Below are 27,834 nucleotides of genomic sequence, written 5' to 3'. Positions count from 1 at the left end.
TTCTCAGAGTATTTGAGCAAGTTACCTATTGCACGGATTGATCACCATGGTCTCATTTCTTCAACTAGCTGTCTGTTGCTCGTGAAGAGCTGGCCGTGCGCAGGATTTCCGAGGTGGGCCAAAAGTGCAGGCTGCTCCTGTGGGTATCTGTAACAGATCGGGCCTGCCGACCTAAAGCCATTTGGTTCCCACTGAGGTGCAGGCCCTGCCTGTCGGATCTAGTCTCACCGACCTGCCCGCAGGCTGGTTCTGTTTGTGTGTGACGTAATGCAGCAGATTTTCACGGTTTATCCGTGGGCCCAGGACTGTGGTGTTCCCCGGCAGGCCAGAGGCCGTGGGCGATGGACTTCAGGAATTACAACTGTCTCGTCATAAGTATGTTGTACAGAGTGGCATTTTATAGACATTTTATTTGTTATAGTTCATTTTGGCACTTAAAAGTACTGTATATGTTAGAAAGCGTGGAAAATAAGAAGAAAAAGATTATGCCAGTTGCTGGCGGTTTGTGCTTATATATTTCTCGAAAGAAAAATCCCTGAATACCTGTAAAATAATAGATATAGCACAGTGGGTAATAACCGACAATAATGAACATTGTAGAATCGATATTTCATTGGGGGTCCCCTGCAGTGTTGCTTTACACAATTCTTTCCCACCTTATACACTTCTTTCAAAAGGCCAGCTTTTTCCTGAGGTTATTTCTGAAATCAGTGTAGGTATTTTAAATCTGTCTTGCAACTCCAAGGAAATATGCATTTTTATCACAATGTGTGTTTTGTTTTATTGAAGTAAAATAATATCAGTGGGCCAAATGAAACACACATACTATTTGGCTTGGTTTCCCGATCTAAAAACAGTTCATTACAAAAGAGTTTGATGTTAGTACTTAAGACTTTTGCTCACATCAGGAAACCCCATCTGATTGCTAGATTTTTAAAATATTTCCTCATTTGCACTATTGTACCATACCTGCAAAGACAGATTGTCAACTTACGTCTTAACGTACCTTTGAGATCTCAAAATTTGTCATGGAAAAGTGCTAAAACTTGTCCGGAAATCAGGGAAATATCTTGGAAATTTGTGGCAACCCTGATTATTGTCTTTTAGAATTTGGGGCTGATGTATTGCACTTTTAGTTACAGGTATGGAGAATGTTCTAGAAGTGTTGAAATGTAGAAGCTTTTTTCTTTCTTTCTTTTTTTGTTTTGTGGTATTTTCTGAGAAATTGTTCATCTTCCTAAACACAAAGAGGCACAGGCAAACCTCCATTTATACTGCATCTAGTTGATACAGGGTCTGTGTTAAACAAGAAACTATAATCAAGTGGGGAAGTTGGTTTATTTGAAAAACTATATGGTGTGTCCTCAGATGGAAAACCAGTCCTAAGCAAAGAGGGGAAAGCTGAAAGGTGGAGGAGTATGTATAAGGTCTCTACAAGAGAGGTGAACTTGAAGGCAATATTACAGAAATAGAAAATGACGTAGATCAGATGAGATGGGAGATACTATACTATGAGAAGAATTCGACAGAGCACTGAAATACCTAATTCGAAACAAGGTCCTGGGAGTAGATGAGATCCAACTACTGGTAGCCTTGGGGGAGCCACACCTGACAAAACTCTATCTGGAGTGCAAGATGTATGCAACAGGCAAAATAACCTCAGACTCCAAGTAGAATGTAATAATTGCAGTTCCAAAGAATGTAGCTACTGACAGGAGCGAAAATTATCAAAATATCATTTAATAAGTAATAGTTGTAAAATGCTAACAGGAATTATTTGCAGTAGAATGGGGAATCTGGTAGAAGCCAACATCGGGGAGGATCAGTTTGGATTTCGGAGAAATGTAGGCACACACGAGGCAATACTGACCCTATAACTTATCTTAGAAGGTAGGTTAAGGAAAGTCAGACATACATTTATAGCATTTGTAGATTTAGACAGTGTTGACTGGAATACTCCCTTTGAAATTCTGAAGGTAGTGGTGATAAAATACAGGCAGCAAAGGGCTATTTACAACTTATACAGAAAACCAGAGAGCAATTACAAAAGTCTAGGGGCATCAAAGGGAAGGAGTAGCTGGGAAGGGAGTGAGACAATGTTGTAGCCTACCCTTGATGTTATTTAGTCTGTACATTGAACAAGCAGTAAAGAAAACCATAGAAAAATTGGGAGTAGGAATTACAAGTCCAAGGAGAAGAAGTAAAGACCTTGAACTTTGTCAATGAGATTGCAATTCTGTCAGAAACAGGAAAGTACTTGGAAGAGGAGCTTAACGAAATGAGTGGAATATACAATGAACAGCAACAAAAGCAAAACAAGGATAGTGGAATATGATCAAATTAAATCAGGCAATTGTGAGGAAATTAAATGTAGTCAAATTAAATCAGGTGATGGTGAGAAAATTAGATTAGGAAACTGGACACTGAAAGTAGTAAATAAGTTTTGCTATTTAGGCAGAAAAATGACTGAAGATTGTCATAGTAGAGGGGATATAAAATGTTGGCTGGCAATGTCAAGAAAAGCTTTTCTGAAGAAGATTATGAAAAGAAAAGTTGCTACTCACCACATAGTGGAGATGCTGAGTCACAAATAGGCACAAAAAAAAGACTGTCACAAGTAAATAAAGCATATCTAATATATGGTAAGTAGCAACTTTGCTTTTCATAATATTGTTACATTCCATCCTGGATTTTCCATTGTTGAATTTTCTGAAAAAGAGAAATTTGTTAACATCGAATACAGATTTAAGTGTTAGGAAATCTTTTCTGAAAATATTTGTCTCGAGTGTAGCCATGCAGGGCAGTGAAAAATGAACTGTAAACAGTTTAGACAAGTATAGAAGCTTTTGAAATGTGGTGCTACACATGAATGCTTAAGATTAGATGCGTAAATGATGTAACTAATGAGGAGGTACTGGGGAGAAAAGAAGTTTGTGGCACAACTTGACAGAAAGGCACAATTTGACTGAAAGAAGGGATCAGTTGAGGGGACTCATTCTGAGACATCAAAGGATCACTAAAGTGTGGTGGGTAAAAATCATAGAGGGAGACCGAGAGAGGAATACAGTAAGCAGGTTCAGAAAGATGTAGGCTGCAGTAGTTAGTATGAGATGAAGAGGCTTGCACAGGATAAAGTAGCATGGAGATGTCCATCAGACCAGTGTCGAGATTGATGACTCCGAGAGCAACGTGTTGCTTCTGTAAAATTAAATTTGCCCAAAAATTTATGTATTCTTCTCCCAGAGAGGAAGCTAAAAGTACTGTTTATAGTCAGGTTTTATGTTACAGTGCATTGAGCGTGTAAAATATGTTGCTTTATAATTGGTAGACAGTACTTGTACTTTTCAAAATTTGTTTAATAGAGGACTTGCATAAATAAATAACTGTGCAGTTGTGAGTAATCAGCTGGCTTGTTATGAGAATGATAAGCCTTGCCTTAGATATGCCAGTGCCTTTATCAGAGCAACTAAAATATTCAGTCCTGTAAGTTCAGGATTTTTAGTGTAAAATGAGATGGAAGAAACCTATGCAATATAAGAAGAATATTTCAACAATTAAATGCTGCCAATCAGACTACTAGGTGTCGTACTTGTCATTGACATCTACATCAACATCTACACTCTGCATACCACTGTGAGGTGCATGACAGAGGGCATGTCCCATTGTATCAGTTGTTAGGGTTTCTTCCTGTTCCATTCACATAAGTAGCATGGGAAGAATGGCTGTTTGAATGCCTCTGTGCATGCAGTAATTATTCTAATCTTATCCTCACAATCCCTGTGTGAGCAATACATAGTGGGTTGTAGTATATCCCTAGAGTTATCATTTAAAGCTGGTTCTTGAAGCATACTTAATAGATTTTCTTGGGATAGTTGATGTATATCCTCAAGAGTCTGCCATTTCAGTTCCTTATGCCTGTGTCTCTGTGACACACTCCCGTGGATTAAACAAATCTGTGACCATTTGTGCTGCCCTTCTCTGTGCACATTCATTATCCCTCGTTAGTCCTTTCTGGTACGGGCCCCACACACTTGATCAATATTCTAGAACCAGTTGCACGAGTGATTTGCAAGCAATTTCCTTTGTAGACTGATTAACTTCCACAGGATCCTGTCATCTGCTTTACCCGTGACTGAACCTTTGTGATTATTCCATTTCATATCCGTACAAAGTGTTGCACCCAGGTATTTGTATGAGCTGGCTGATTCCCGACGGTGACTCAATGATGTTATAGTCGTAGGATTCTACATTTTTTTCATTTAGTGAAGTGCAAAATTTTACACTTCTGAACCTTTAAAGCAAGTTTCCAATCTTTGCACCTCTTTGAAATCTCGTCAAGATCTCACTGAATATTTATGCAGCTTCTTTCAGACAGTACTCCAACATAGGTAACTGCAGCATCTGCAAAAGTCTGATGTTACTATTAATATTTCCTACTCACCAAATGGCGGCAGGGGAACACACACACAAAAGGATTTGACTTTTGCAAGCTTTCAGAGCCAGTGGCATTACATTGTATTATCAATAATTGATTATTTCCATTGTTATATTAATATTGTCTAAAAGGTCATTAATGTACAACACATATAGCAAGGGTCCCTACAAACTTCCCTGGGGCATACCCGAAGTTACTTTACATCTGGCGATGACTCTCCATCCAAGATCATACGCTATGTTCTCCCTACCAAAAAGTCCTCAATCCAGTCTCAAGTTTCACTTTATACACCATATGATCATACTTTTGACAATAACAACAGTCATTCTTATCCACTGTACCCATTGAACACTGTGTAAGAGAATTTGTAACTTCATGTCTAAATGCCCTTATAATATTGTGTAATGTTGATTTTTTTTTTTAAAGAAAGGGGAAAAAAAAGAACAACAAAACCGTTTGTAAGATGGCTGTACGAATAAAACTAATTTAAAGGGAAAAAAAAAGAGGAAATAAAGAAAAGAGGATAGATAATTGAGTGACCCTTTTTTTCCGCTTTCAGATACCTGGCCAGTGAGATGGAGTTGTACCACTTCTATCAGTCCAGACATTTGTCAAAGAAGTGCAGTTTGTAAGTATTCTGAAACATTGACTGTCGAGTATGCACTGCAGTAATGTGAATATTGACTGAATTCTGTCATGTTGAGAACTTGGATGATGCAGTCTGTGTTTTGTGAGGGGGAAAAAGCTTTCATTAGCAAAGATCACATAAGTTAGTCTGTATTGTTGACAGACGGTTTCAACAGTTGGAGCTGTCGTTTTCTGGTCTTAAGAAATTTCTGTGATGAAACATGTGCCATTGTGAATTTGTAGCTTATGGATAAAACCCAGCACATAGGTTTTTCAAAAACACAACCATTTACAGTTAAAAAAGCAGCTTGTGCACACGAGCATGTTCACATACATAGCACTCACAGAGGCTCGTTAAGTCTTAAAATGTACAGTATACATCAAACTGTAGTTGCACCATATACTTCGGCTGAGGTGTGGATCCACAATGTGTGGAACATTTCTGCAAACATAAACAGATGTGCATTTTGCTGTATATCATGTGCTTCAAGAATTAACAAGCCTCTGTGAGCACTACTTATGCAAACGTGCTCGTATGTACGAGGTGCTTTTTAACTGTAAATGGTTTTATTTTTGGACAATATTATGTATAATATCCTGCATTTTAAGCAGTGTGGCATAAGGTACAAGCTCACAGTGGAACATGTTTCATAACAAACTTTTTTTGAAGACCAGAGGATGACAGAACTGTCAAAACTGGTTGTCCACAATAAAGACTAATTTATGCAATATTGGGTATTGAAAGTTTTGCTCAAGGAATAAATATTACTTCTGTTCCTTATAGCTATCGCAGAGAAGCTGTATGGATGCAGTTTCATATCATATCTGCTACAGTGAAAGACTGAAGTTGAAACAAGGCTGCTGGATAGACATGGGGTGTATATACCCCAGGCTAACTGGGAAATCTGGGGAGAACACAGGAATCTTTAAGATTTCTGATAATTTTTCATTGTTTTAGTTTCCAGTTAAATTCTTGTAATTTTGACGAGTAAGAGCTGATATTCGTAACAAAAATTTTACTTTGGCCCACTAAAGCAGGATAATATTGCAGAAAGAAAACATAAATGAGAGAATAACACCAAAATAAAATTTTAGTTGCAAAGAAAGTGCACCATTTACTACAAAACAAAGTGCACACACAAGTGTCTGCCAACAGCAAAATGTGTTGAAGGCTTTAGGATGAAGACTGTGTTATATTTTGTAACAACAAACTGCTTTCAATGAGTATGATGTCACAAAAGATTACTTTTATAACAGGTCATGGGAAAATATTGAGGATGGCGGTTTGAGAAGCGTTATTTACGAAGTAAATTTCCTATTATGCAAGATGACTTACGTCACATGTGAGAATCTGTGATTAATTTCTTAAATCACAGAACGTTTGACTGTCACTCAAAACTTAACACTTTGAGGGACAGCCGTGTAGAAAAAATTTGGATCTAGAAGACCAGCCATTTATGCCATTATTTAAATATTTCCAGCATATTAGACTGAGTAACTCCTTACAGTGGTTAGCACACTGGTCTCCCATTCGGCAGGACGACAGTTCAGGCCTGCGTCTGGCCATTCTGATTTAGGTTTTCCATAAAAAAAAACTCTCCGAACAGGCCTCGGAAGGCTCAATGGTACCGAACGGCCGCCGTGCCATCCTCAGCCCACAGGCGTCACTGGATGCGGATATGGAGGGGCACGTGGTCAGCACACCGCTCTCCTGGCCGTATATCAGTTTACGAGATGGAAGCCAGTACTTCTCAATCAAGTAGCTCCTCAGTTTGCCTCACAAGGGCTGAGTGCGCCTCGCTTGCCCACAGGGCTTGGCAGACCAGATGGTCACCCATCCGAGTACTAGCCAAGCCCGAAAGCGCTTAACTTCGGTGACCTGACGGGAACCGTTGTTAACGACTGGAGCAAGGCCATTGGCTAGGTTTCCCATGATTTCCCTAAATCGCTTCAGGCAGATGCTGGGATGGTTCCTTATAAAAGGGCATGGCCGACTTCCCCACCCTTCACCTATCCGATGGGACTGATGATCTCGCTGTTTGGTCCCTTCCCCCTAACCAACCAACCAGCCAACCAACCAACCAATCAACCAATCAGCGTATTTGTGTTTGATATATCTTGAAAGGTAACACACTAAAAAAGGACAAGCTTAGTTTTTCATATCTGTTTTATTTCTGTCATAGATTACAAATTATGCAATAACGGTGGCAAAAAGTAAAATTATCCTTCAAAAGCAGTTCGAGGTGAAATCTTGAGCAATTTTCCATGTAATTGGCTTTTCTATGGAAAAGTTGGAGTGCTTGTCAAAGGATCCATAGCATCCTTAAAAAAAAAAAAAAATGGCAAAAAGCTTCCGATGACTGGTATATTGTAGGTGATAGCTTATCTTTTCATGTAGCTATACTGAATGGATGTTAATTTAAACCATTAACTTTTCCTATTTGCATATTCGCTCTACTTAACAGTGATGTTGCTATTGGCCGACTACAACACAAGTCCTGTGCTCTGAATATCTGCTGTCATTGGCTGGGGAGTACTGTAACTTGAGCTATGATTGGTGGCAATGGCACATCGCAATCTCGTTTTCGGTGCTTCGAAAGATACCGTGCTTTAATTGGTGGAATTCGTATTTATACTTTTGTAATTTGAAAATATGCGCTGTACATGATGCTGTGCATAAAATATTTTTCCAAAACAAGTTATTTTTTGCTGAAGTACCGGCAGATCAAAACTGTGCGCTGGACCAGAGCTCAAACCAGAGATCTTTGCCATTCTCAGAGCTTTACCTCTGCCAGTATATCTCCTACCTTCCAAGCTTCTCATTCAAAACCTGTGGGACTAACACTTCTGGAAGAAAGGATGTTGAAGAGACATTGTTTAGCCACAGCCTTACTCAGGAAGTTTCGTAATGGCATACACTCCGCTACAGAGTGAAAATTTTTTCTGGTTAATAATTCATGATATTGTCACAAATAATTTACAGAAGAATGGAAAAATTGGTAGAAACCGATCCCAGGGAAGGTAAGTGCAGGTTGTGGAGAAATGTAGCGGTATGTGAGGAAAAAATTATCCTGTGATTTATATTAGAAGATTGGTTAAAGAAAGGGAAACCTGGATTTATAGCATTTGCAGATTCGGAGAATGCTTTTTACAATGTTGACTGGAATATACTCTTAGAAATTCTGTAGATAACAGGTATAAATTATAGTGACCAAACAGGTATCTGCAACTATTACAGAAATCAGACGGCAGTCACAAAGAGTTGAATGACGTGAGAGGGAGATAGTGGTTGTTAATGGAGTGAGGCAGGGTTGTAGCCTATCCTCGATGTGTTTCAATATGTACGTAGAGCATGCAGTAAAGGTAACCAAGGAGAAATTCTTAAATGAAATTAAAGTTCAGAAAGAAGAAATAAAAACTGAGGTTTGCCGAAGACACTGTAATTTTTTCAGAGTCGACAAATTAATTAGAAGAGCAGTGTGGTGTGGGATGTGTAATATCTTCATCAGAGGCTGTAAGATGAACACCATCGAAGGTAAAACAAGGTCAGTGGAAGGTAGATGAATCATGATGTTGAGGGAGTTAGATTAGGAAATGAAATGTGTTTTTCTATCTGGGCAACAAAAAGCTGATGATGCTCAGTGAAGGAGAATATAAAATGCAGACTGTTAGTAGCAAGAAAAGTGTTTTGAGAAAAGAGAAATTTGTTAATATCAAACTAAAAGTATAAGTGTTTGGAAGTCCTTTCTTAGGGTATTTGTCTTGTGTGTAGACTGGTACTGAAATAAAACATGGTTGATAAACAATTCAGATAAGAAGAGAATAGAAACATTTGAAATGTGGTGCTGTGGAATGATGCTGTAGATCAGGTGGATAGATGGAGTAACTAATCAGATTCGCGAAAAAAGAGTTTTGTGGCTCAGTTTCACTAAAAGAAGGGTATGGTTAATAATACTCATACTGAGCAATCACCAGTTTGGTAATGGGAAAGTAACTGGGGTGGGGGGGGGGAGGGGGGGTTAATAATTGGAGATAATGACCAAGGTTTGGCTACTGCTAGCAGGTTGTAATGGATGTAGGTTGCAGTATCATGCATAGATGAAGAGGCTTGCTCAGCATGGACTAGCATGGAGATTTGCATCAAACCAACCTTTGGACTGAAGGCTACATCATCAACAACAACACACTTAATATTGAGGAAATTTAGAAACCACACATTATAATAACGGCAGAGTCTTCTTTTTATTTTTGTTTCACCCGACTTTGCGATATGTTAAATTAATCACTTTTTAATGTTTTGTGCCTATCTGTTAGCAGCTCAGTATTGTTTCATTCTTTTGATCTTGCTTTCCTATCTTCATCAGAGATGTGGATGTTCGTTTGGATTTGATTTTGGAACCTACCCCCCCCCCCCCCGCAACCTCTCCTTCCCTCCCTCTCTCCCATTGTGTTCTTCTCCTCCTCTCTCTTTTTCTCCATTTTATTTTTGAACATAGCTCTTGTGATTTGGGGTTATCTGAAGTCCTTTTCCATTTCAGTAATCCATTTTTTTCCTGCAGAAGTAGTCATAATTTATTCAGTTGATCTATTTTCATTCAGAATGAAGATGTATCCATAAAAATGAATTCTTTTTGTCCTAATTGTGTCTGAGAGTTTTTCGGTAGTTTGGTAAAGGGTTTCATTTTTGGTGCGGATTAATTGTTGTGAAATCTGGGGTCAAGAAATGTTTCTAATATCTTTGTTTCTTCTATCTCCAGTCTTTCAACTAGGCCATGGTTGGTGATAGTGTTTCAGCTGCATACAGGGCTTCTGGTTTGACTACTACACTGTTACAATGCTTATTTTTGTGTGCTGTGAGAGGGACCTTTTGTTGTATGTGTTTTTTGCGAGATAGAAGACCAGATCAACTTTACTTCTAATTTCCATTGCCTTTTTCTCGAGCCCATTCCAGCCGATGGATTCTCCAAGGTATTTGAGTTCTTTTATTATCTCTACTTTTTGTTGTTCCATTTTAAAATGTTGTGATGGGTTTTTTATGTTTGTTGTTACATTGGTCTTTTTGAGGGTTTTGAGATCTGTTTTTTCTGTTCAAGGGTCTGTTCTTTGGCTATTTCCCAGGTCTAAGCTAGTAGGGTTATATCATCTGCAAAGGCTAGATAGTTGGCTTTGATGCCTTTTGTTTTGTGCTCCTAGGCAGATTCCGCTATCTCTGTGTTCCAGTCTCCAACAAGTTTTTCTTTGGAGCACTTAACTAGCAGTGGGGGATTCCATCTCCTTAGCTTATACCAGTTTTTATTTCAAAAGGGGTAGTGTTCTCCCATGAATTTGGCTTTGGAATATGTGGTGATAAGGGTCTCTGTGATTGGATTTATATTTTTTGTTATCTAGGGCTAATTCTTTTAGTATATATAAGGGATTCCTGGTGTATTGAGTTGCATGATTTTAAAAACTCAATGAAAGTCATAACATATCATTTTGCTCTTCATTTTTGGTATGTCATGAAGTTTTTGAGGTTTAGTGTTTGTTTTGGGCAGGCTCTTCCTTTCCTGAAGCCAATTTCATATACTTCAAGTTAATTGTCTAACTGGGATTTTGCTCTGTTTAGTAAGACTATGGAGAGTATCTTGTATGTTATGTCTAGGGGGAGATTCCTCCATAGTTGTGATCTGCTTGGGACACTTTCTTATGGAGTGGGTGGACGAGGGCCGTCTTCCATTCATCAGGGGTTTTTCATGTATTCATATTTCTTCAAAAAAGTTGTGGTGAGCGTCTGAGACATTTTTTCCTCAAAGTTCAGCTCGATTCGGTCTCTCTGAGACCTTGTGGTTTTTGAGATTTGAAATGACTGTAATTCCTCAGTGATGGACGGTTCAGAGTTAGGGCTGGTTGTCGAGCTCTTCAAGACCACTTTTCTGTGTTCTTCGTAGTTGAAATGGTTTTGGAAATATTGGAAATTGTTTGCACATATTTCCATTTCTGTCTTCAGTTTCCAAGTTCAGTGGGCTGTATTTGGTTATTTCTCGTTTAAAATTCGTATAAAAGTTCCTTGTGTTGTTTTTTTTTTTATGAAGATCATTGACTAATTTGTTTTCCACTTGCAGATGAATGACCAAGTGGATGAAGCGGCCACACTCTCACCGGTCCAGATATTCCTCAAAGAAGAAGAAGGTGTAAGTATTCATGAAATACTGACTGTCAGTTACACACTGAAGTAACGAGATAACTCTTAATTGTATTTCATTTACCAGTAGTAGAAAATGCATATACATAAAATTTCTTTTATACTATAGTAGAAAGTCAAACTGGAGAATACGCATTATAATAAGCCACAATTGTACTGTGTATACACACACAGATTAGGTAGATATTTCTAAGGGACTCTTTGCAAATGATACAGTTGTGTACAGTGATTTCACATAACTAGAAAATTATTGTTAAATGCTAGAGGACTTGATGATGATGATGTGCATGTGGTTCAGGGACAGGCAAGTGAAGTACTGTAGATGTGTAAACAGATGAAAAGACTGTCATTGCTCAGTTACTGGGAAAGGACACAACCAGCAATAGCTGCAGTTTCAGGATAAATCAGATGGCAGAAAATTCGTGCTGGACTGGGACTCAAACCCGGATTTCTGGGACTCAAACTCGGATCTCCCGATTTATGTGTTAGGTCGCCATAACCACTTTGGCTATCCATACAGGAGTCATGACAAGAAACACTTCCATATGTCGTCATCTGTGCGTCACAACCTGCACTCTTGCACTTAATTTATAGGGATTGGAAAAATTTACGTTTCTGCTTCAAAATGCAAAATTACGTTTTAGATGCTATTTTGTAGTAAATTGTATCCAGATGAACTATTTTATCAGAGATAATTTGAAATAGCTTGATTCCTGCATAAAAATATTGAAAATGTAACCAGTTTTTGGTTAATGGTATTGTGCATCTTCTGGTGAAGGCCAATTTGTAAAGGTAATGTGTATAAGAACCTTTCTGCAAAATGAAAGTGTACAAATGCAACGACATATCAGTGCACTAAATGATCTGATGCCAGGCCAGTTGTGGGCGGTTGAATGGTCTATTTAAGATACGTGCTGTGTAACACAATGTAGTACTCAGCTGTGGGACCTAGTATTTTATAACAAAGAAATGTGTACATTTGTTTGTTAAAAAAGCCCAAAATATGGTTTAATATGGACATTTCTAAAGTGGCGAATTAGGTGGAGTATGTTTTGAGCAGTGGTTGTATCGAATACTGCTAGATATCAGGCCTGCACTGAGTCGTTAACAATAGTCCGCTAACATCAGCAAGCAGTTGAGCTGTAGCTTTCCCCCAAATATTTTGTGTCACGTGTTGCTTATCATTTTCTGATTTTGAAATAGGTGAAGCTACTAATCCTGATCTGTTACGGATTTCGATTACGAACCTTACAACGTTAGAGGAGATGGGTGATCCCTTTGACAATACTGTTGGCTGTTGCCATGTGAAAGGGAGGCGGGGTTTGTTTCTGCACACCACCCTTCTTCCCTCTGGCAGTCAAAATTCTAGTTTGTTTATGCTTGTGGTCATCTGTCACTATAGCCTGTAGTGTCTGCACTATGTGCCAAAATTCTTCTCCTAATGTTAACATAGCATTATGATATGTTCAGTTCTGCTTCTATGCTAGCTGCCTTGTCTGCTCTGTCTGTAGCATTGTAAAGCATGTGTCGCACACCTATGAATGCCCACAAAAGATAGAAATTAATAGTTTGTAGATTTTGTTATCATCGAATTGTGTAGAAAAGAGAGATAATGTCCAGAAACACCTTAAATTAGAGACGCATTCAGCTCACTGTTAGGAAAAAGCTGTGGCTTTTCAACAGAACAATCATTTTTAAATTCTTAAATATAGCCAAATGAAGAAAAAAAAGGCTAATTTGGAAGAAGAAGGTTTTGGAAGTTTTTGCAAAAGCAAACATTACTGTCACAAAGTTCCCAATCAGCACCTTTCTGTAGCAGTCAGTTTCAAAGAAATAAGGCTTTGTTTATTTTCACTCACGTGACAACCTTTGAGGTAGGTGCATCTAATCATTAAAAGAAATATGAATCTCAACAAAAATAGATGCGAATTTTGCCAAACGAGAGAGAGAGAGAGAGAGAGAGAGAGAGAGAGAGAGAGAGAGAAAGAGAGAGAGAGAGAGAGAGAGAGAGAGAGAGAGAGAAATTGCAGTACGTGGGGTACATATAGAAGTTTGGGCCTGGCCAAGAGTTGTGCACAGATAGCCAAAACAGTTAAGGTGACCGCTCGTGTAAAGCAGGAAACCTAGGTTCGAGTTCCAGTATGGCACAAATTTTAGTTGTTTCCATTCCATTATACAGCTGATGGTTGTCCATATTTGCAACTGCAAATATGTTTTGTGTATTCCATGTGGGCTGTGGTCAGCACAGTGCTTATTCTTTTGGGCATGCATGTATGTCCAAAGGAACATTGCATCATACTTTTAACAACACAGGCACTGCAATATCATAAAATGTCTGTGTTTATACAGTGTCTGCATCGTCACAATATAATGCTCTTCAGACACGCATGGCTAAAAGCTGTGTATTAACATTATGAAATAAATCTACTTACTTAATATCTGCATCGATGTCAGCATTTTGTTACACACGAAAGTTTGTGCCGGACCAAGACTCGAACTCAAATTTTCCACTCGTTACGAGCGTTCACCTTAACTGCTTCGGCGATCTGAATGTTCCCCCGGGACTGATCCAGACTTCTATATATCGTGTAGTCACATCCCGTATGCCCACACAATTTGCGATTCTTGTGCAGGGAGAGAAGAGTGTTATATTGTCATTTTAGCCTCTCATTGGTGCATATTTGTAATATTTGAACTTTTTCACAACATTATATTATTGTATATAAATTAGTTGTCAGTTGACAGCTCCCACCAGCAATACACGAATGGGACCTGTGCTGGTTTTGCAGGCTCCAACCTTGTTGGCAGTTCCACTGTGCAAATCATTGTTCTTGCTGGTACTCAAGTAGCAAATGTATTTTAATGCGAAAATGTTGTCTAAATGAAGAAAAAATGTAACCTTGGCCCTAATGACAATTAACAGCACTACGGAGGTCTAAATCGTAGTCAACTTAGAGAATTTTTATGTACTTTTTGTAGGAAGTACAGACATCAAACTTAATACTTGTTACAAGTTAAATGTTGACAAAATTTCAAAACGATGTCTTCCTCGAGCATTATGCACGAGTCTCTATAGACCGTATGCTGAAGCTGTGGCGCAATCCCAACTGAGGGATGTTTGGTGAAGACTAGGGACCATATTATACGCATTTGCATGCTGCATATGCATTTGCATATTTCGCTCCTTTTCACCAGTTATTGCATATTTTAATAAAAACTGGTGACATTACATATTTCACTCTTTTTACAATATTTTAAAAATTGAGATGGGTAGTCTCTAGCTCTATCTAGTTTCTATGTCTCACACATTCACTGCACCTAAAACTGCGTGTAATAGCTAACCGAAAGCCCACTGCATGGCGAAATCATTACAGAATAGGAACAGGAAGAGGCGTACAGCGTCAGTGCTCCTGCGCCTGTGCCCCCCGGTTAATCCCCCCCACTCTCCTGCCGTATGCGTTCACAACAAATAAATTAAATTACGCGAGCTTTTAGTCGCACATCCGTTGTTTCAGTTTAGCTTTCTGCTTACTTGTACACAGTTGAACGTGTTAATGATGTGCAGTGTATAACATGTCGTGTGCCATACCACCCGAAAAAAGAATGGTCGTTTCGTGGATAGCTGACCGTCCCGGAACATTTACATATGACGGAATTATTTTATGTTGTCAAGTCTGTGAAAAAAATGTTTTGTGCAAAAAAGAAAAAGTTTCAAGTAGATCAGCATGCCGAGACAAATCTTCCTATCACAGGAATGCAGAAGAAAGGTGATGACAAAAATTTCTGATAACAGCAAGTTGCAGTAGCAAAGACTTCTCCAGAGGTAACCAAAAAAGTCTGTTTAACATGGATCTGTGCAGAGCATTCATTGCAAGCAATATTCCTCCTCACAAACTTATAAACTCTATCCTCTAAGGCTTCCTGCAGAAATATTGCTTAAATCAAAATATACCAGATGAATCGACATTGTGTAAAAATTACATACCGACAATGTGCGTAAATGTTCTGGAAGAAATACGCAATGAACTCGAGGGCAACATGATCTGGATTTCAGTTGACGAAACTGCAGACAGTTGTGGCCTGTACTTTGCAAATTTAATTGGTGATGTTTTAAAAGAAGAGCCTTCTTCTTCCTATTTAGTGATCTGCAAAGAACTTGAAAAAGTAAATCATTCTACGATCACTAGATTTGTGATTGAGGGTATTAGAAAAATATATCCAGAATCTTCTGCAGATGCAAGTGTGTTTGTGTTTGAGATGCTGCTCCCTATATGAACAAAGCAGGAAAAGCCCTCAGAGTATTTTATCGTAATTTGATTCGTGTGATGTGCTTTGTTCACTGAGCACATCGCCTTGCTGAATGTAAGTAAACTGATTTCACCCACAGAGAAAGTGTTTCTAAAGGCTCCTGCTCGCATCAAGACCTACAAAGAAAAACTACCAAATGTGCAATGATTATAACGAGTCCGCCTCGTTTGCAAATAGAAACAGGATGTTCGCCTAGGTTTCGGTGCAGATAATGATGCCTTCTTTGGAACACACTAAAACTACAAACTGCGTAAATAGGCATCGCCCAGCATTAATACAGTTTGTACTTTTAGTGTGTTCCGAAGAAGGCACGGTTATCCGCGCCGAGACCTAGGTCAACATCTGGTTTCTATTTGCAATTGAGGCGGATTCTTAATAATCATTAAATTATTCCAGTCATAACTCATTGGGGTACGTAGGTTGAAGCTGTGTCATTTTACAATAAAAATTTCAAGGCCATTAGAGGGGTAGTAAATGAATAGTGCAGAGGCTTTGGCAGTTTGCCAATCCAAGGAAGCTTTTAATGATTCCGGTATTAAAAAAGACATTGCTGTGATTAGCACTACTTTTCCCATATGCCTGCAAGTATTAAAAAGCTTGAAACTCAATGTATGGCATTGAATGAATCTATTCAGTTAATGAATGAAATTATTCTAGTGAACTGCTCATTGCCGGAGGTATTTCCGAGAAAACTTATAGAAAAATTTGAAAACATTTTATACAATAACCCAGGCTTTGAACCCTTGTACCATATTGATAGTTTTATTAATGGGACGGGTGAACTTTTACCAGAAACGGTAAGTGCCAACATAGCATCCAAATTCAAATACTGCCCAGTCACCTCAGTTGATGTAGAACGGTCCTTTTCTACTTATAAAAATGTTTTGAGTGATCGAAGACACAATCTTACCACCAAACTTTTGGAACAGTACTTGTTTGTATGTATTTACAATACTAGAAAAATGTAAAATAAATTGTAAATGATGCTTTGGTCCAATAGTATTAATTAAAAGTTAATGATGTTAAAAAATTCATGATTATGTGTTGTTTTTTAAATAAAATATTACTGGGTTTTTGAGTGTGCCCCCCCTGCGTGCAGTATATCTCGAAGTTGGTCCTGTACGTATCGATTGTTTTGCCGTGACTTAACTCACATCGCGTCTGTTTGTTACCGACAACAATAGTGGAGAAGGAACAACTCTTGAAATACAGTATGAGTCCCCATTTTGCAAATTTTTAGAAAATAATCCCAGAAAGCCTCCCTCCCCCCCTTCCTAACCTCTACCAGAAATTATTCAGAAAGTATTATCAACATTCTAAATGTACCGATGTTTGGCATGGCTGGCACTCTTCCTCGTAATTGATATGCACAGGTTCGACTTTGAGATGTAATGCACGCAGTAACTCCTATGTTTTTTTATTATTTGATCTTGCAGATTTCTGCACTTTTTGTGCATTTTTAAGCATTTTTCATGCATATTTTAAGATTTTTATGATGCATATAATCCAGTGATGACACACCCACAAGAATAGCATTTTAGAGCAGTTTTGAAAAAATTGTAAGCTTTCATCAACCTGAAGGTGGTTTTGAGCAGCACAGTGCTCTACTAGGGACAGTCCTACTCAAGGCCATACACCATGGCCCTCCTCTGACCTTTAAACTCATTCATCTACAGTTTGTCAACTCCAAACTGTGGTTGAACTTGCCGTTTTTCACAATAACAGATCCATCAGGAGGTTAAGGAAGTGATTAACGGCAAATAAAAACGTGTAGCTACCTCAGCTTTTACACCACTCTTCACCTGTCTGTCAGCAATGTTGCGAATGACCGACGGTGGAAAGATGGTGTGCTTCAGCAGTCAGTACCTCGCTACCTGCCATGGCACGAGCATCAGTGTGTGTGCAGATAATGGATGTGTGTTACTTAAAGTAACAAGTGGGATTATGATATTACGTGTGTTATCAGTTGCTTGTCTTATTACTGTGCTGACTAATAAAACATTATTATCTCAAAGTGTAGTGTTTGATTAGCTGCAAAGGTGTTACTCATACTGGCACGCTGCCAGCTTCATACTGTATTTACTTGAGTGTAAGACGCCCCTGAATATAAAATGGCCAAATTTTTAAAATTTTTTTATTTATTCATTTTTTTAATGACAGGCTCCTTGAGAGAAATTTATTTTTAACAGATTCTGATTAACTAGAATTACAAACTCTTTTATTGACATAAAGTATCTGCCAAAAAGGTAACCTTATAACTATTCTAAACTTTTGCCATTTATTGATTGCTAGTATGCAGGTCATATGTAACAACACCAACTAATATGTAAATAAAAGATTGCATTTAAGATTGCGTTCCACTCTCGAAGTTTTGCTCATCCCGCGATCTACTGATGTCTGTCGGTGCTATCTCCACAACGGGTCTTGCGACTGTAATTTATTTTTGCTTTGACAATTACAGTCTGTTTAATATGATATACTTCCTTTGTTAGCCACGTCATTCTATATTAATTTTCCTTCTTGTTTCAACTGAATTTCACCAATGTGGTATACAGCTGAGTAAAATCAGGTAATGTTTTTACATGGTATTGTAATACATGAACAGTGGTCAAATTTCTCATTTGCAATCTACGTAGTAAATCATTACAGTGTCTCATAACCAAATAAAATTTTGATCTGGTTTCTGAATCAACTAATGTTCTTTGAAGGACAAAAATTTCTATATTTGAATGTTACCTTTACTTAAAAAATTGCATTAATGTTTGTGTAGAATATTTATACATGTATGAGAATGTTTATTGGAAACCTGTTAAAATACAACAAAAGCTTGTAAGTTGATAGACTTAAATTCTATTTCCTCCTGTGTTTCACCAAACTGTCAAATGTCAATCAGAGCAATAGACTGTTGTGGCTAGTTCATTATTTCTTGTGTATCTCTTGCACTAGTCAGTGTCACGTGATCGTTCGAGTAACGCCGATACTGTACCGAGCACTTCAGTGTATTGGGAACTCTCGAGCTTGTCGGAATGTATCATTTGCCGAGCCCTGCCCTTCAGAATTATTTAAAATAAAATTGCACAAAGCTTCATCTTCATGATGACCACTGTAAATGTAATACTACTACTGTGCACATTACTAAACAATGTGATAATGGTGACCTCAGAAAAGTAGTTCAATCAGCCAATTTAAGACAACCCTGTAGCTTTTGAATGACACATTTGGAAAGAAACCTCATCTTATAATTATGTAAATACTCTAGATGATGCAGGGTTTTCAATATGTTATCTGCTGATACATATTTCACCATGAGTGATCTGAAGATGATTGTGTGGTGAACTGAAATTAGTCTTCACATTTTAATGTTTTATAGTGCACGGGATCTAGATAGTAAAAAAGTTTTTACTGACGTGAGCTATTAATACCTGCTGGGTCGAAATGGAAACACAGTTTCCTTCTGTAATGTGTTTCTGTTGTTTTAGAGGAGGACACCAGACAGCGAGGTCATCGGTCTCATCGGAATAGGGAAGGACGGGGAAGGAAGTCGGCTGTGCCCTTTCAGAGGAACCGTCGTGGCAATTGCCTGGAACGATTTAGAGAAATCACAGAAAACCTAAACTGGGACGGCCGGACGTGGGATTGAACCGTCATCCTCCCGAATGCCAGTCCAGTGTCCAAACCACTGCGCCACCTCACTCGGTGTGTGTGTTTCAGTCGTGGCAAGATTGACGGTGGGTCGAGTGGTTTCGCTAAATGACTGCCCCATCTGGGAGTGTGGTGGCTCATCGGTTTGCACAAGGGCCGCACTGTTTTGGAAGACTTGCAGTGTTGAGGGCTGCAATGTGGCGGGAGCTCTGTGTCTAGTGGTAGCCTGCATTGAGGTAGGCTGGCTTGCACCAGGACGTGGACAGTGCTGTGTCTACCCCTTTAATGTGGAGAGTGAGTGTGCTAGTGTTGTGTCCTGTGAATGGATTTGAGCCTCAGAAGGGCGGTTCTACTGCTCCACACAGTGGACCGTGTCAGAGGAAAATGTGGTACGTCATTGCCAGCTCTCTGAGAACAGAAGTAGTCCGTTTTCAGTGCCGTGTTGTTCCACTCGGTAAGTAAGTGTGGAGGGTAAGAATTGTAGAGGGAAACCTATGTGTAACTACGGGAAGCAGGTCCAAAAAGATATAGATTGTGGTAGTTGTGCATGAAGAAGAGGTTTGATCGGGATACACTGATGTGGGAAGCTGCTTATCTGTTGCAAAGCCATTGTACAGCAGGCATGTGAATCGGTACTGAGGATGTTATGCCACCAGTTGTCAGACATGTGATACTTTTACCGCAATATGTTTGGGACTATGTTACCTCATTATTGAGTGCTATAAAATATGGAAACCAGTTAAGAAATCACAATACTACACATACTGACCCATATAAAAATATTTATACCTCCCTTTAATGTAACATACCATAAAGCTTCTGTGCCATTAGGCATCATCAGCAGTAAAATCCAGCAGCAAATGTGCATTGTCATACATAAAACTCTTCTCAGAACATCTCATATTGGCAGGTTACACTCTCGAGGCACAGTTTGCGTGTTAAATTGGACGACATTAGTGTCACCTTAGCGATATCTCCTCAGGGAACAGCAACAGATTTATTCGAATTAGCGGCATTAGGTTTAATGTTTTCAGTTGCCTTCCATATGGATGCACACAATGAAACACAGGTGTAGTAATTGTTTTTAGAATTTTTAGAACTTTTGATTTTCATAAATTTTACTGTAGAAAGTAACATTGTTGAGGGCTCTGACTTATGCTTTGCAGTCGAGTGCTATTTTTGGTAGGTGACAGCGGCAGTTTTAGTTTAACAACTGTGCCTTGAGAGCATAACATACTAACATGAGATGTTCGAGGAAGAGTTTTGTGTTTGACAGTGCATGTTTGCTGTTGCCTTTTGCTATTGATGATGGCGCCTAATGGCACAAGAGCTTTGAGGTACATTACACTGTGGGCCGACATAAATATTTCAGTATAGGTCAGTAGGTAGAGTGTTGTAATTTATTGGTGGGTTTCCTTGTTTTATAGCACTTGATAAATGCGTTGTGGTAAAAAGACCAGATATTTGACCACTCATGGTGTAACATACTCAGTACCATTGGGGTGCAGCGTAAAACAAAAGTCTTTTGAATGAAGACCACAGCAACATGCAGTTGATATTGATGAAGTTATAATAAGTGACAGATAATTATTACTCACGTATGGGCCCAGTAGGACCACGCGAGGTACAATCCATCAATGTCACGTTTGATGGTTGGCCTTTCTTTGTGCCCAAATTTGTTTCATCCTTTCAGAATGAAGTCTCTTTCTTTCATCAGACCACGGTGTTCCAATCTGTTTTCTAATCAGTGGCAGATTATTGACTGATTTCTCCTCTCCCCCCCCCCTCCCCCCTCCCCTGTTGACTTTCATCTACACTCTGAACTAATGAGATACCTATTAATTGAATGTCCTTTAGCTGTAGCAGAGAAAGCCTGTGGATGCAATTTCTTATCTACTACAGTTGATAGTGAGTGAATTGGAAAATACACATTGTATTTAGTCAAAATTCTACTGTGCAACAACCGAGCGAGGTGGTGCAGTGGTTAGACACTGGACTCGCATTCTGGAGGGCGACAGTTCAATCCCGCGTCCGACCATCCTGATTTACATTTTCCATGATTTCCCTAAATCACTCCAGGCAAATGCCGGGATGGTTCCTTTCAAAGGGCGCGGCCGACTTCCTTCTGCATCCTTCCCTAATCCGATGGGACCGCTGACCTCGGTGTCTGGTCTCCTTCCCCGAAACAACCAACCAACCTACTGTGCATAAGTGTACAGGTAGGCTAGCTTGCTAGCTCTGTGAAGCTCTTTGCAAATGTTGCCATTGTGTACAGGGATTTCATATTGTTAGGAAATTATTGTTAAATGTAGTGAGTCTTGAAGATGATTTGCACATTGTTCAAGGACTGACAAATGATGTAATATAAATTGTAAATTGCTCGATTACTAGAAACGAACACAACTGTCAATAGGTGCAGTTGAGTGTGTGTGTGTGTGTGTGTGTGTGTGAGAGAGAGAGAGAGAGAGAGAGAGAGAGAGAGAGAGAGAGAAAGAAATTGGGAGGGACGGGGGGGGGGGGGGGTGTTCACCCTTAGTTATGTGGGATTTGAAGAAGGGAAGAGAGAGATATAGAACTAAAAGTACTGTCTAATTGAACTTTCCCAAAAATTTTGTAATGCAGGCTACATTCGATATTTGCTTTTCACCAGGATAATGTGTCATACTTATAGGTACAGCCCGTATTTGCGTGCTGCCTATTGTGGATAATGAAGTCATAAATATTGTTTGATATCACATACAGTTGTACTGTTGTCCATAAGCATTGTCATCATACCAACTCAAATGCTTTTTGAAAGTTTAGAAATAATCTGTTCAGCTGTTTGGCCCAATCTGTGGCTCTCACAATGTCATAAGAGAAGAATGAAAGTTGGGTTCTGCACTGCTGATCCTTCTGGAATCAGAGCTGGTTGACACAGAGAAAGTAATTCTGTTAGAGACAGCCATTGTAATTCTACAAGACATAATGTAGGGTAAGTTCATATGACTCTGTTGTGGACGTGGGCTGGTTGCCATCACGCACTCTCCTGTCAAAATTGTGTACAGTTAGTACCAATTGTTCGTTGGTAGGACTGAGGGTGTTGCTCAATGTGTAGTTGCGTATGTTGCCTAACTTTGCATTTTTTATTTTAGTTGTGATTGAATTCCCTTTTGTTTAGATTAAAGTTAATGTTAACTAGTCACTTTTAATATCTAGTGTACAGAGATACAGGTTCAATTCTTTTTTCAGGCATATTGTAAGGCAGAAGAGCCTGTGCTGGTCTCACTTGTCCCAGTGCTTCTCAAAGAAGAACATGTGGTAAGTTTTGTTATTAAGACATTTGCATTTGGTAATGAATTGGCTTAAGTTGAGACAATAATGACCCATGATCTATCTTAGAAGATAGATTGAAGCATACATTTTAGATAGATGTGTTAAATCTCTGACACTGTGGACTGGAATACACTATTTAATATATCAAAAAAATTAATCAATTTTTGAAAATATAATGTAATTGAATAGGTAAAAAATCTACTCACCAAGTGGCGGCGGGAGGAAACATGTACAAAGATATTGAAATCTGCAAGCTTACAGAGCCAGTGGCTCATTCTTCTGACAGAAGAGTTGAAGGGGATGGAAAGAGGGGTGAAGGAAAAGGTCTGGTGAGCTTTAGGCACCAGAGAGGAGAAGACACTGATTCCAAAAGCCTGCGGATTTTAATACGTTTATATTTTTCTCCTGCTGCCACTGCTCAGAATGCACTATTTGGAATTCTTAAGTTGTCACGCATAAAATACAGGGAGCAAAAAGAAATGTCTTGTACAGAAACAAGACTGCAGCTGTAAGAGTCAAATTGCTGCAGCGCACCTATCACGGACTGCTGGCAGCCCAGTGTCTGCCAGCTGCACAAACCACGGCAGGGCTGAGAAGTCGGCAAGTAGATTGTGTTAAGAGGGCAGTGCCAGTGGCCGCACCAAAATGACACTTGCTGCATGCTGTTAGCATTGGCGTTAGGCGATTGAGGCTGTGTTCCGCTTCTGTGACCCGGCCGAGCAGCCAGTCGAAAAGCTGTAGTACTCTGCACACTGAAGATTTAAGTTCGTGCTATGGTAGCAGCCAGTCAGGAACTGTCAAATTCACCACAGCCGCTGCCGTCCAGTTTGCCGTCCACTGCCACTCGCAACTGAGATGTCGCACGCCCTAGGAACGGTCTCCGCCAGCTTGGCGTATCAAATGCGTTGCCACAGTTGCGAGCAAATCGTTTCTGAAAAACAGAAATTTTTAATATTGAATATTAATTTAAATCTTTGGGAGTCTTTTGTGAACGTCTTTATATGAAGTATAGCCTTGTATGGAAGAGAAATTTGGACGGTCATCATTTCAGGCAAGAGGAGAAGAGCTTTTGAAATGTCATACTACAGAAGGCTGCTGAAGATAAGTGGTAATGGATAATTAGTGAAGTAGTTCTGGATCAAATTAGAAAGAAAAGAAATTTATGTCACATCTTGGCTAAAAGAGGATGTATGCTGGGGCATCAAGGGATTGTCAGTTTGGTGATGGAGGGGATAGGGTTATAATTGTAGAGGAAGAACAAGGTTTTATTGCACTAAGCAAACTGAAGTGGATGCAGGTTGTTGTACCTATACTGTGATCAGGAAAGAGGCTTGCCAAAGATAGACTTCACGGAGAGCTGCCTCAAACCAGTCTTTGTGCTGAAGGCCACAGCAGTGTTGAGACCCTAATTTTGTGTGAAAGGTCAAATTGAGTGAGTTCGCCATAATGTTCCAAGCTATAGTGTAATTAGTGGCTGCTTAGAATGTGTGAACTGTTTCAAGAAGTGTTTAGGCCATACGGTATATAGTGCCGCACTTAATGCTGGAAATGGGTACTGCACTCAAACATGGTGGCAACAGAAGTACACATTAATGGCCATACAGTAAAGGTAACACTGTTCGTAGCATCTTCCACTGTGTAAATGTAAAACAAATTGTTGGCTTGTTTTATGAAAATGAAAGTTGCTACTCACCATATAGCGGAGATGATGAGTCGCAGATAGGCGCAACAAAAAGACTGTCACAAATAAGCCTTTGACCTACAAGGCCTTTGTCAGAAACACACGCACACACACACACACACACACACACACACACACACACACACACACACACACGACTGGTGGACTTTGGCAGCTGAAGCCACACTTATTCGTAATATATCATTTGTTCTGAATTTTACATTGTTTGATGTTGGCTTACCCCCCCCCCCCCCACAATAGTGTTCGTAAGGAGTTGTCCTCTGGGAGAAAGCACATAAAATAAATAGCTATGGGCACCCACATGGGGTCATTCTATGCCAAACTATTCATGGGCCATCTAGAGCAATATTTCTAACTGCCCAGAGTCCAACCCCTCACCATTTCAGATTCATTGGTGTCACCCTCATGGTCTGGACTGAGGGTGAGGTCACCCTAGCCACATTCCCCCAAAACCTCAACACCTTCCTCAATGCTGACCTCCACCTCAAGGATAGCTTCATCAGTACCTCCGTCCATACCAAACCTTCCAAACACCGACAGTACCTCCACTTTGACAGCTGCCACCCATTCCGTACCGAGAAATTGCTCGCGTACAGACTAACCACCCGTGGTCATCCCATCTGCAGGGACGAGCAGTGCCAGAGCAAATATACCGAGTATCCCACCGAGACCTTCGCAGACCGAAATTACCCTCCCGACCTTTTACAGAAGCAGATCTTGTATACCTTGTCTCTCCAGCCATCTACCACCTCCTACTTACTCACCATCTGGCTACAGAGCAGCATTCATCTCGTGCCTCGGAACCACGTACGACTGGAGCAACAGTTCTGACTACCTCTCACTGTGCCCTGAAATAGACCTAGAGGTAAGACCTATCCCGTACATTCTCCCAACCACATACTCCGGTCAGACATCTTCTACCCAATCAGAGGTAGGACTACCTTGGAAGCAGTTTTTCTGAACTACGCAGGTGGGAACTCTGCCTGCAATATATCCTATATTACCGTAACCCCCCTGGCCTCAGCCTTCATTAGTCCCTGTCCTCCACTTACCTATCCCCTTCCCTGCTCTCACTCCAGCAATACACGGTCTTCTATTCCACTAACACACCCATTAGTCACTAGTCTTTTTCCCCATCTCTTCTTCTCTCCTCCTTTCCCCACTGCCTCCCCTCCCATCCCCCTCTCCCCCCCCCCCCACTCCCCACACATACAAACCTCTCAACTGCAGCTAAATACCCTACCCTATCCCCAATGCGCCCTTGCAAGCTCCCACAAGCAGCACGACACCTTCCCCCACCCCACTCTGCACCCCATGCCGCCTCCTTACCATCACAACTGGATAGCTGCTCCTGTCGGGCGCATATACGACTCAGCTCAGCCACAGTGGTCACAGGTGGCAGAGAGAGAGAGAGAGAGAGAGAGAGAGAGAGAGAGAGAGAGAGAGAGAGAGGGGGGGGGGGGGGGAGAGAGACAGAGAGAGAGAGAGACAGAGAGAGAGAGAGAGAGAGAGAGAGAGAGAGAGTCCATCTGTCCGTCCATCCTCTAGTCCTCTGTATGGCTTTTCACAATATTGTTAAAATAAATAATGTTTTTATTCAGGAGAAATGAGCAGCAAGAATATTGTGTAAAGTAGATAGATGGTGGTGCCCCTTGCAGAGGCTGCTTTACGGATCTCGAAATTCTTACACTCACTTCCTGGTACATTTATGTCACAACGATTTTTGTTGCTTATAATAAAAATTTCCTTCAACTGAAAAGTGATTTGCACAGGTTCCTTTGGGTCTAGTATTCGGAGTTAAGTTACATACTCTGGTGCAAAGGATTTCAACATATACTACAAACAGAAAGCAAAGATATTTGGGCAGGAACATTTGGCAGTTAATAAGAAAATGGAAAACATTCCTTGTTGGCCATTCCTTCTAAAATTATCTGAATCTGTAGATTTAAGAATTGAAAATTCATATTAGCTACATGACAAATTACAATGTTCATATGAATCTACATCTACATCCAGATTCCGCAAGCCACTGTATGGTGCATGTTGGAAGGCATGCTCTACTACTACTAGTCATTTCCTTTCCTGTTCTAGCTGCAAATGGAGCGAGGGAAAAACAACTGTCTATATGCCTCCATGTGGCCCCTAATCTCTCTGAGCTTATCTTTGTGGTCGTTACAAGAACTGTACATTGGCGGCAGTAGAATCGCTCTGCAGTCAGCCACAAATGGTGGCTCTCTAAATTTTCTGGATATTGCTCCTTGAAAAGAACGCTGTCTTCCCTCAGGTGATTCCATTTGAGTTCCTGATGCATCTCCATAATACTTGATTATTGTTGAAACATATTAGTAACAAATCTAGCAGCCTGCTTCTGAATTGCTTCGATGTCTTCGTTTAGTCCGACCTAGTGTGGATCCCAAACATTCGAGCAGAGCTCGAGAAGAGGTTGCACTAGTGTCCTACATGTAGTCTCCTTTACAGATGAACCTCACTTTCCTAAAATTCTCCCAATAAACCAAAGTGGACCATTCGCCTTCCCCACTACAGTCCTTATATGCTCATTCAATTTCATATCGCTTTGCATTACGCCTAGATATTTAACTGACATGAGTGTGTCAAGCATCTCATTATTTGTAAACTGTGGGTTTGTTTTTCCTACTCATCTGCATTAACTTACACCACAGCAACATTAGCTAACAACCGCAGACTACTGTCCACCAAATCATTTACATATGTAGGAAAACAACTACTTTCCTCTCACATTTTCCCGGAGCACTCCTGTCTCTGATGAACACACACCATCAGGCGCAATGTACTGGGTTCTGTTACTCAAGAAGTCTTTGAACCACTCGCAAAATCTGGGAACCTATTCCGTATGCTCGTACCTTCATTAACAGTCGGCAGTGTGGTGCCGTGTCAGATGCTTTACAGAAATCTAGGAGTATGGAATGCTGCATGACAAACAATTTTGTGTTTTAAACAGCATTGTTGTTGACCCCTCTGGTTATCTCAGGGTGACTGATCAAAGGTGTACACTCTGGTGTTTTGCTGAGTTGTCGTTTTCATCTCGTGCACAATATTTCAACAACTGGACGAGCCTTCTTCTTTAGGTGCTGTGAGTTTTACTGTTTTGTGCACTTGCGGGGTGGACTCCACTCCACACAGTCTGGTTGGAGTCTGGGAAGTGAGTAACAGCAAAACTCATAGCATCCGTGGAAGACGGCTGCATGAGATGTCGAAATATTGTGCATAAAATGTAACTGACAACTTGGCAGAACGGCTGGTAGCACACAGTTACAGATTTTGTTCTTAGGATCTGCAGCTGTTTTCTTTTAAAACTGACAGTGTAATCAACTAAATGCACTCACAGAAACAGCAAGTGTCATATCGTGAAGCACCAGTCTAATACTTGTCAACCTTCACGGTGATGTTTATCATGTAACAGTTATTTTGTGATTAAAATTTCATTCCATTTTGAACTTATTCATCAATAAAAACTTATCTGGTTTTGATGGTGTTCCAGTAGAGTACTAAAGATTTATTCTCATAAAATAAGCCTCATGTTATTGGAAATATGTAATGCATCAACTGAGTCAAGACATTTTTCCAGAGAAACTGAAATACACCATT

General features: G+C 39.9%; 1 protein-coding gene across 2 annotated transcripts in view; it reads left to right on the top strand.

Annotated features, from left to right (window-relative positions):
- Positions 1-242: 242 nt before the first annotated feature.
- The window catches only part of LOC124553916, a 42,095-nt gene continuing 14,503 nt past the window's right edge, over positions 243-27,834 (top strand). For both annotated transcript variants that reach the window (XR_006968165.1, XM_047127937.1), the window contains exons 1-4: positions 243-375; positions 4,995-5,063; positions 11,164-11,232; positions 22,422-22,490. Coding sequence is in view for 1 of the 2 variants with exons in the window: in XM_047127937.1 (XP_046983893.1) it covers positions 11,164-11,232; positions 22,422-22,490 (138 nt within the window). In the remaining variant the exon portion in view is untranslated. The remainder of the gene's footprint in view (positions 376-4,994; positions 5,064-11,163; positions 11,233-22,421; positions 22,491-27,834) is intronic.

The sequence above is a fragment of the Schistocerca americana genome, chromosome 11 (assembly GCF_021461395.2).
Source record: "Schistocerca americana isolate TAMUIC-IGC-003095 chromosome 11, iqSchAmer2.1, whole genome shotgun sequence".
Classification (NCBI taxonomy): domain Eukaryota; kingdom Metazoa; phylum Arthropoda; class Insecta; order Orthoptera; family Acrididae; genus Schistocerca; species Schistocerca americana.
Note: the sequence above shows the minus strand (reverse complement) of the source record. Positions and strands in the feature narration are given on the sequence as shown.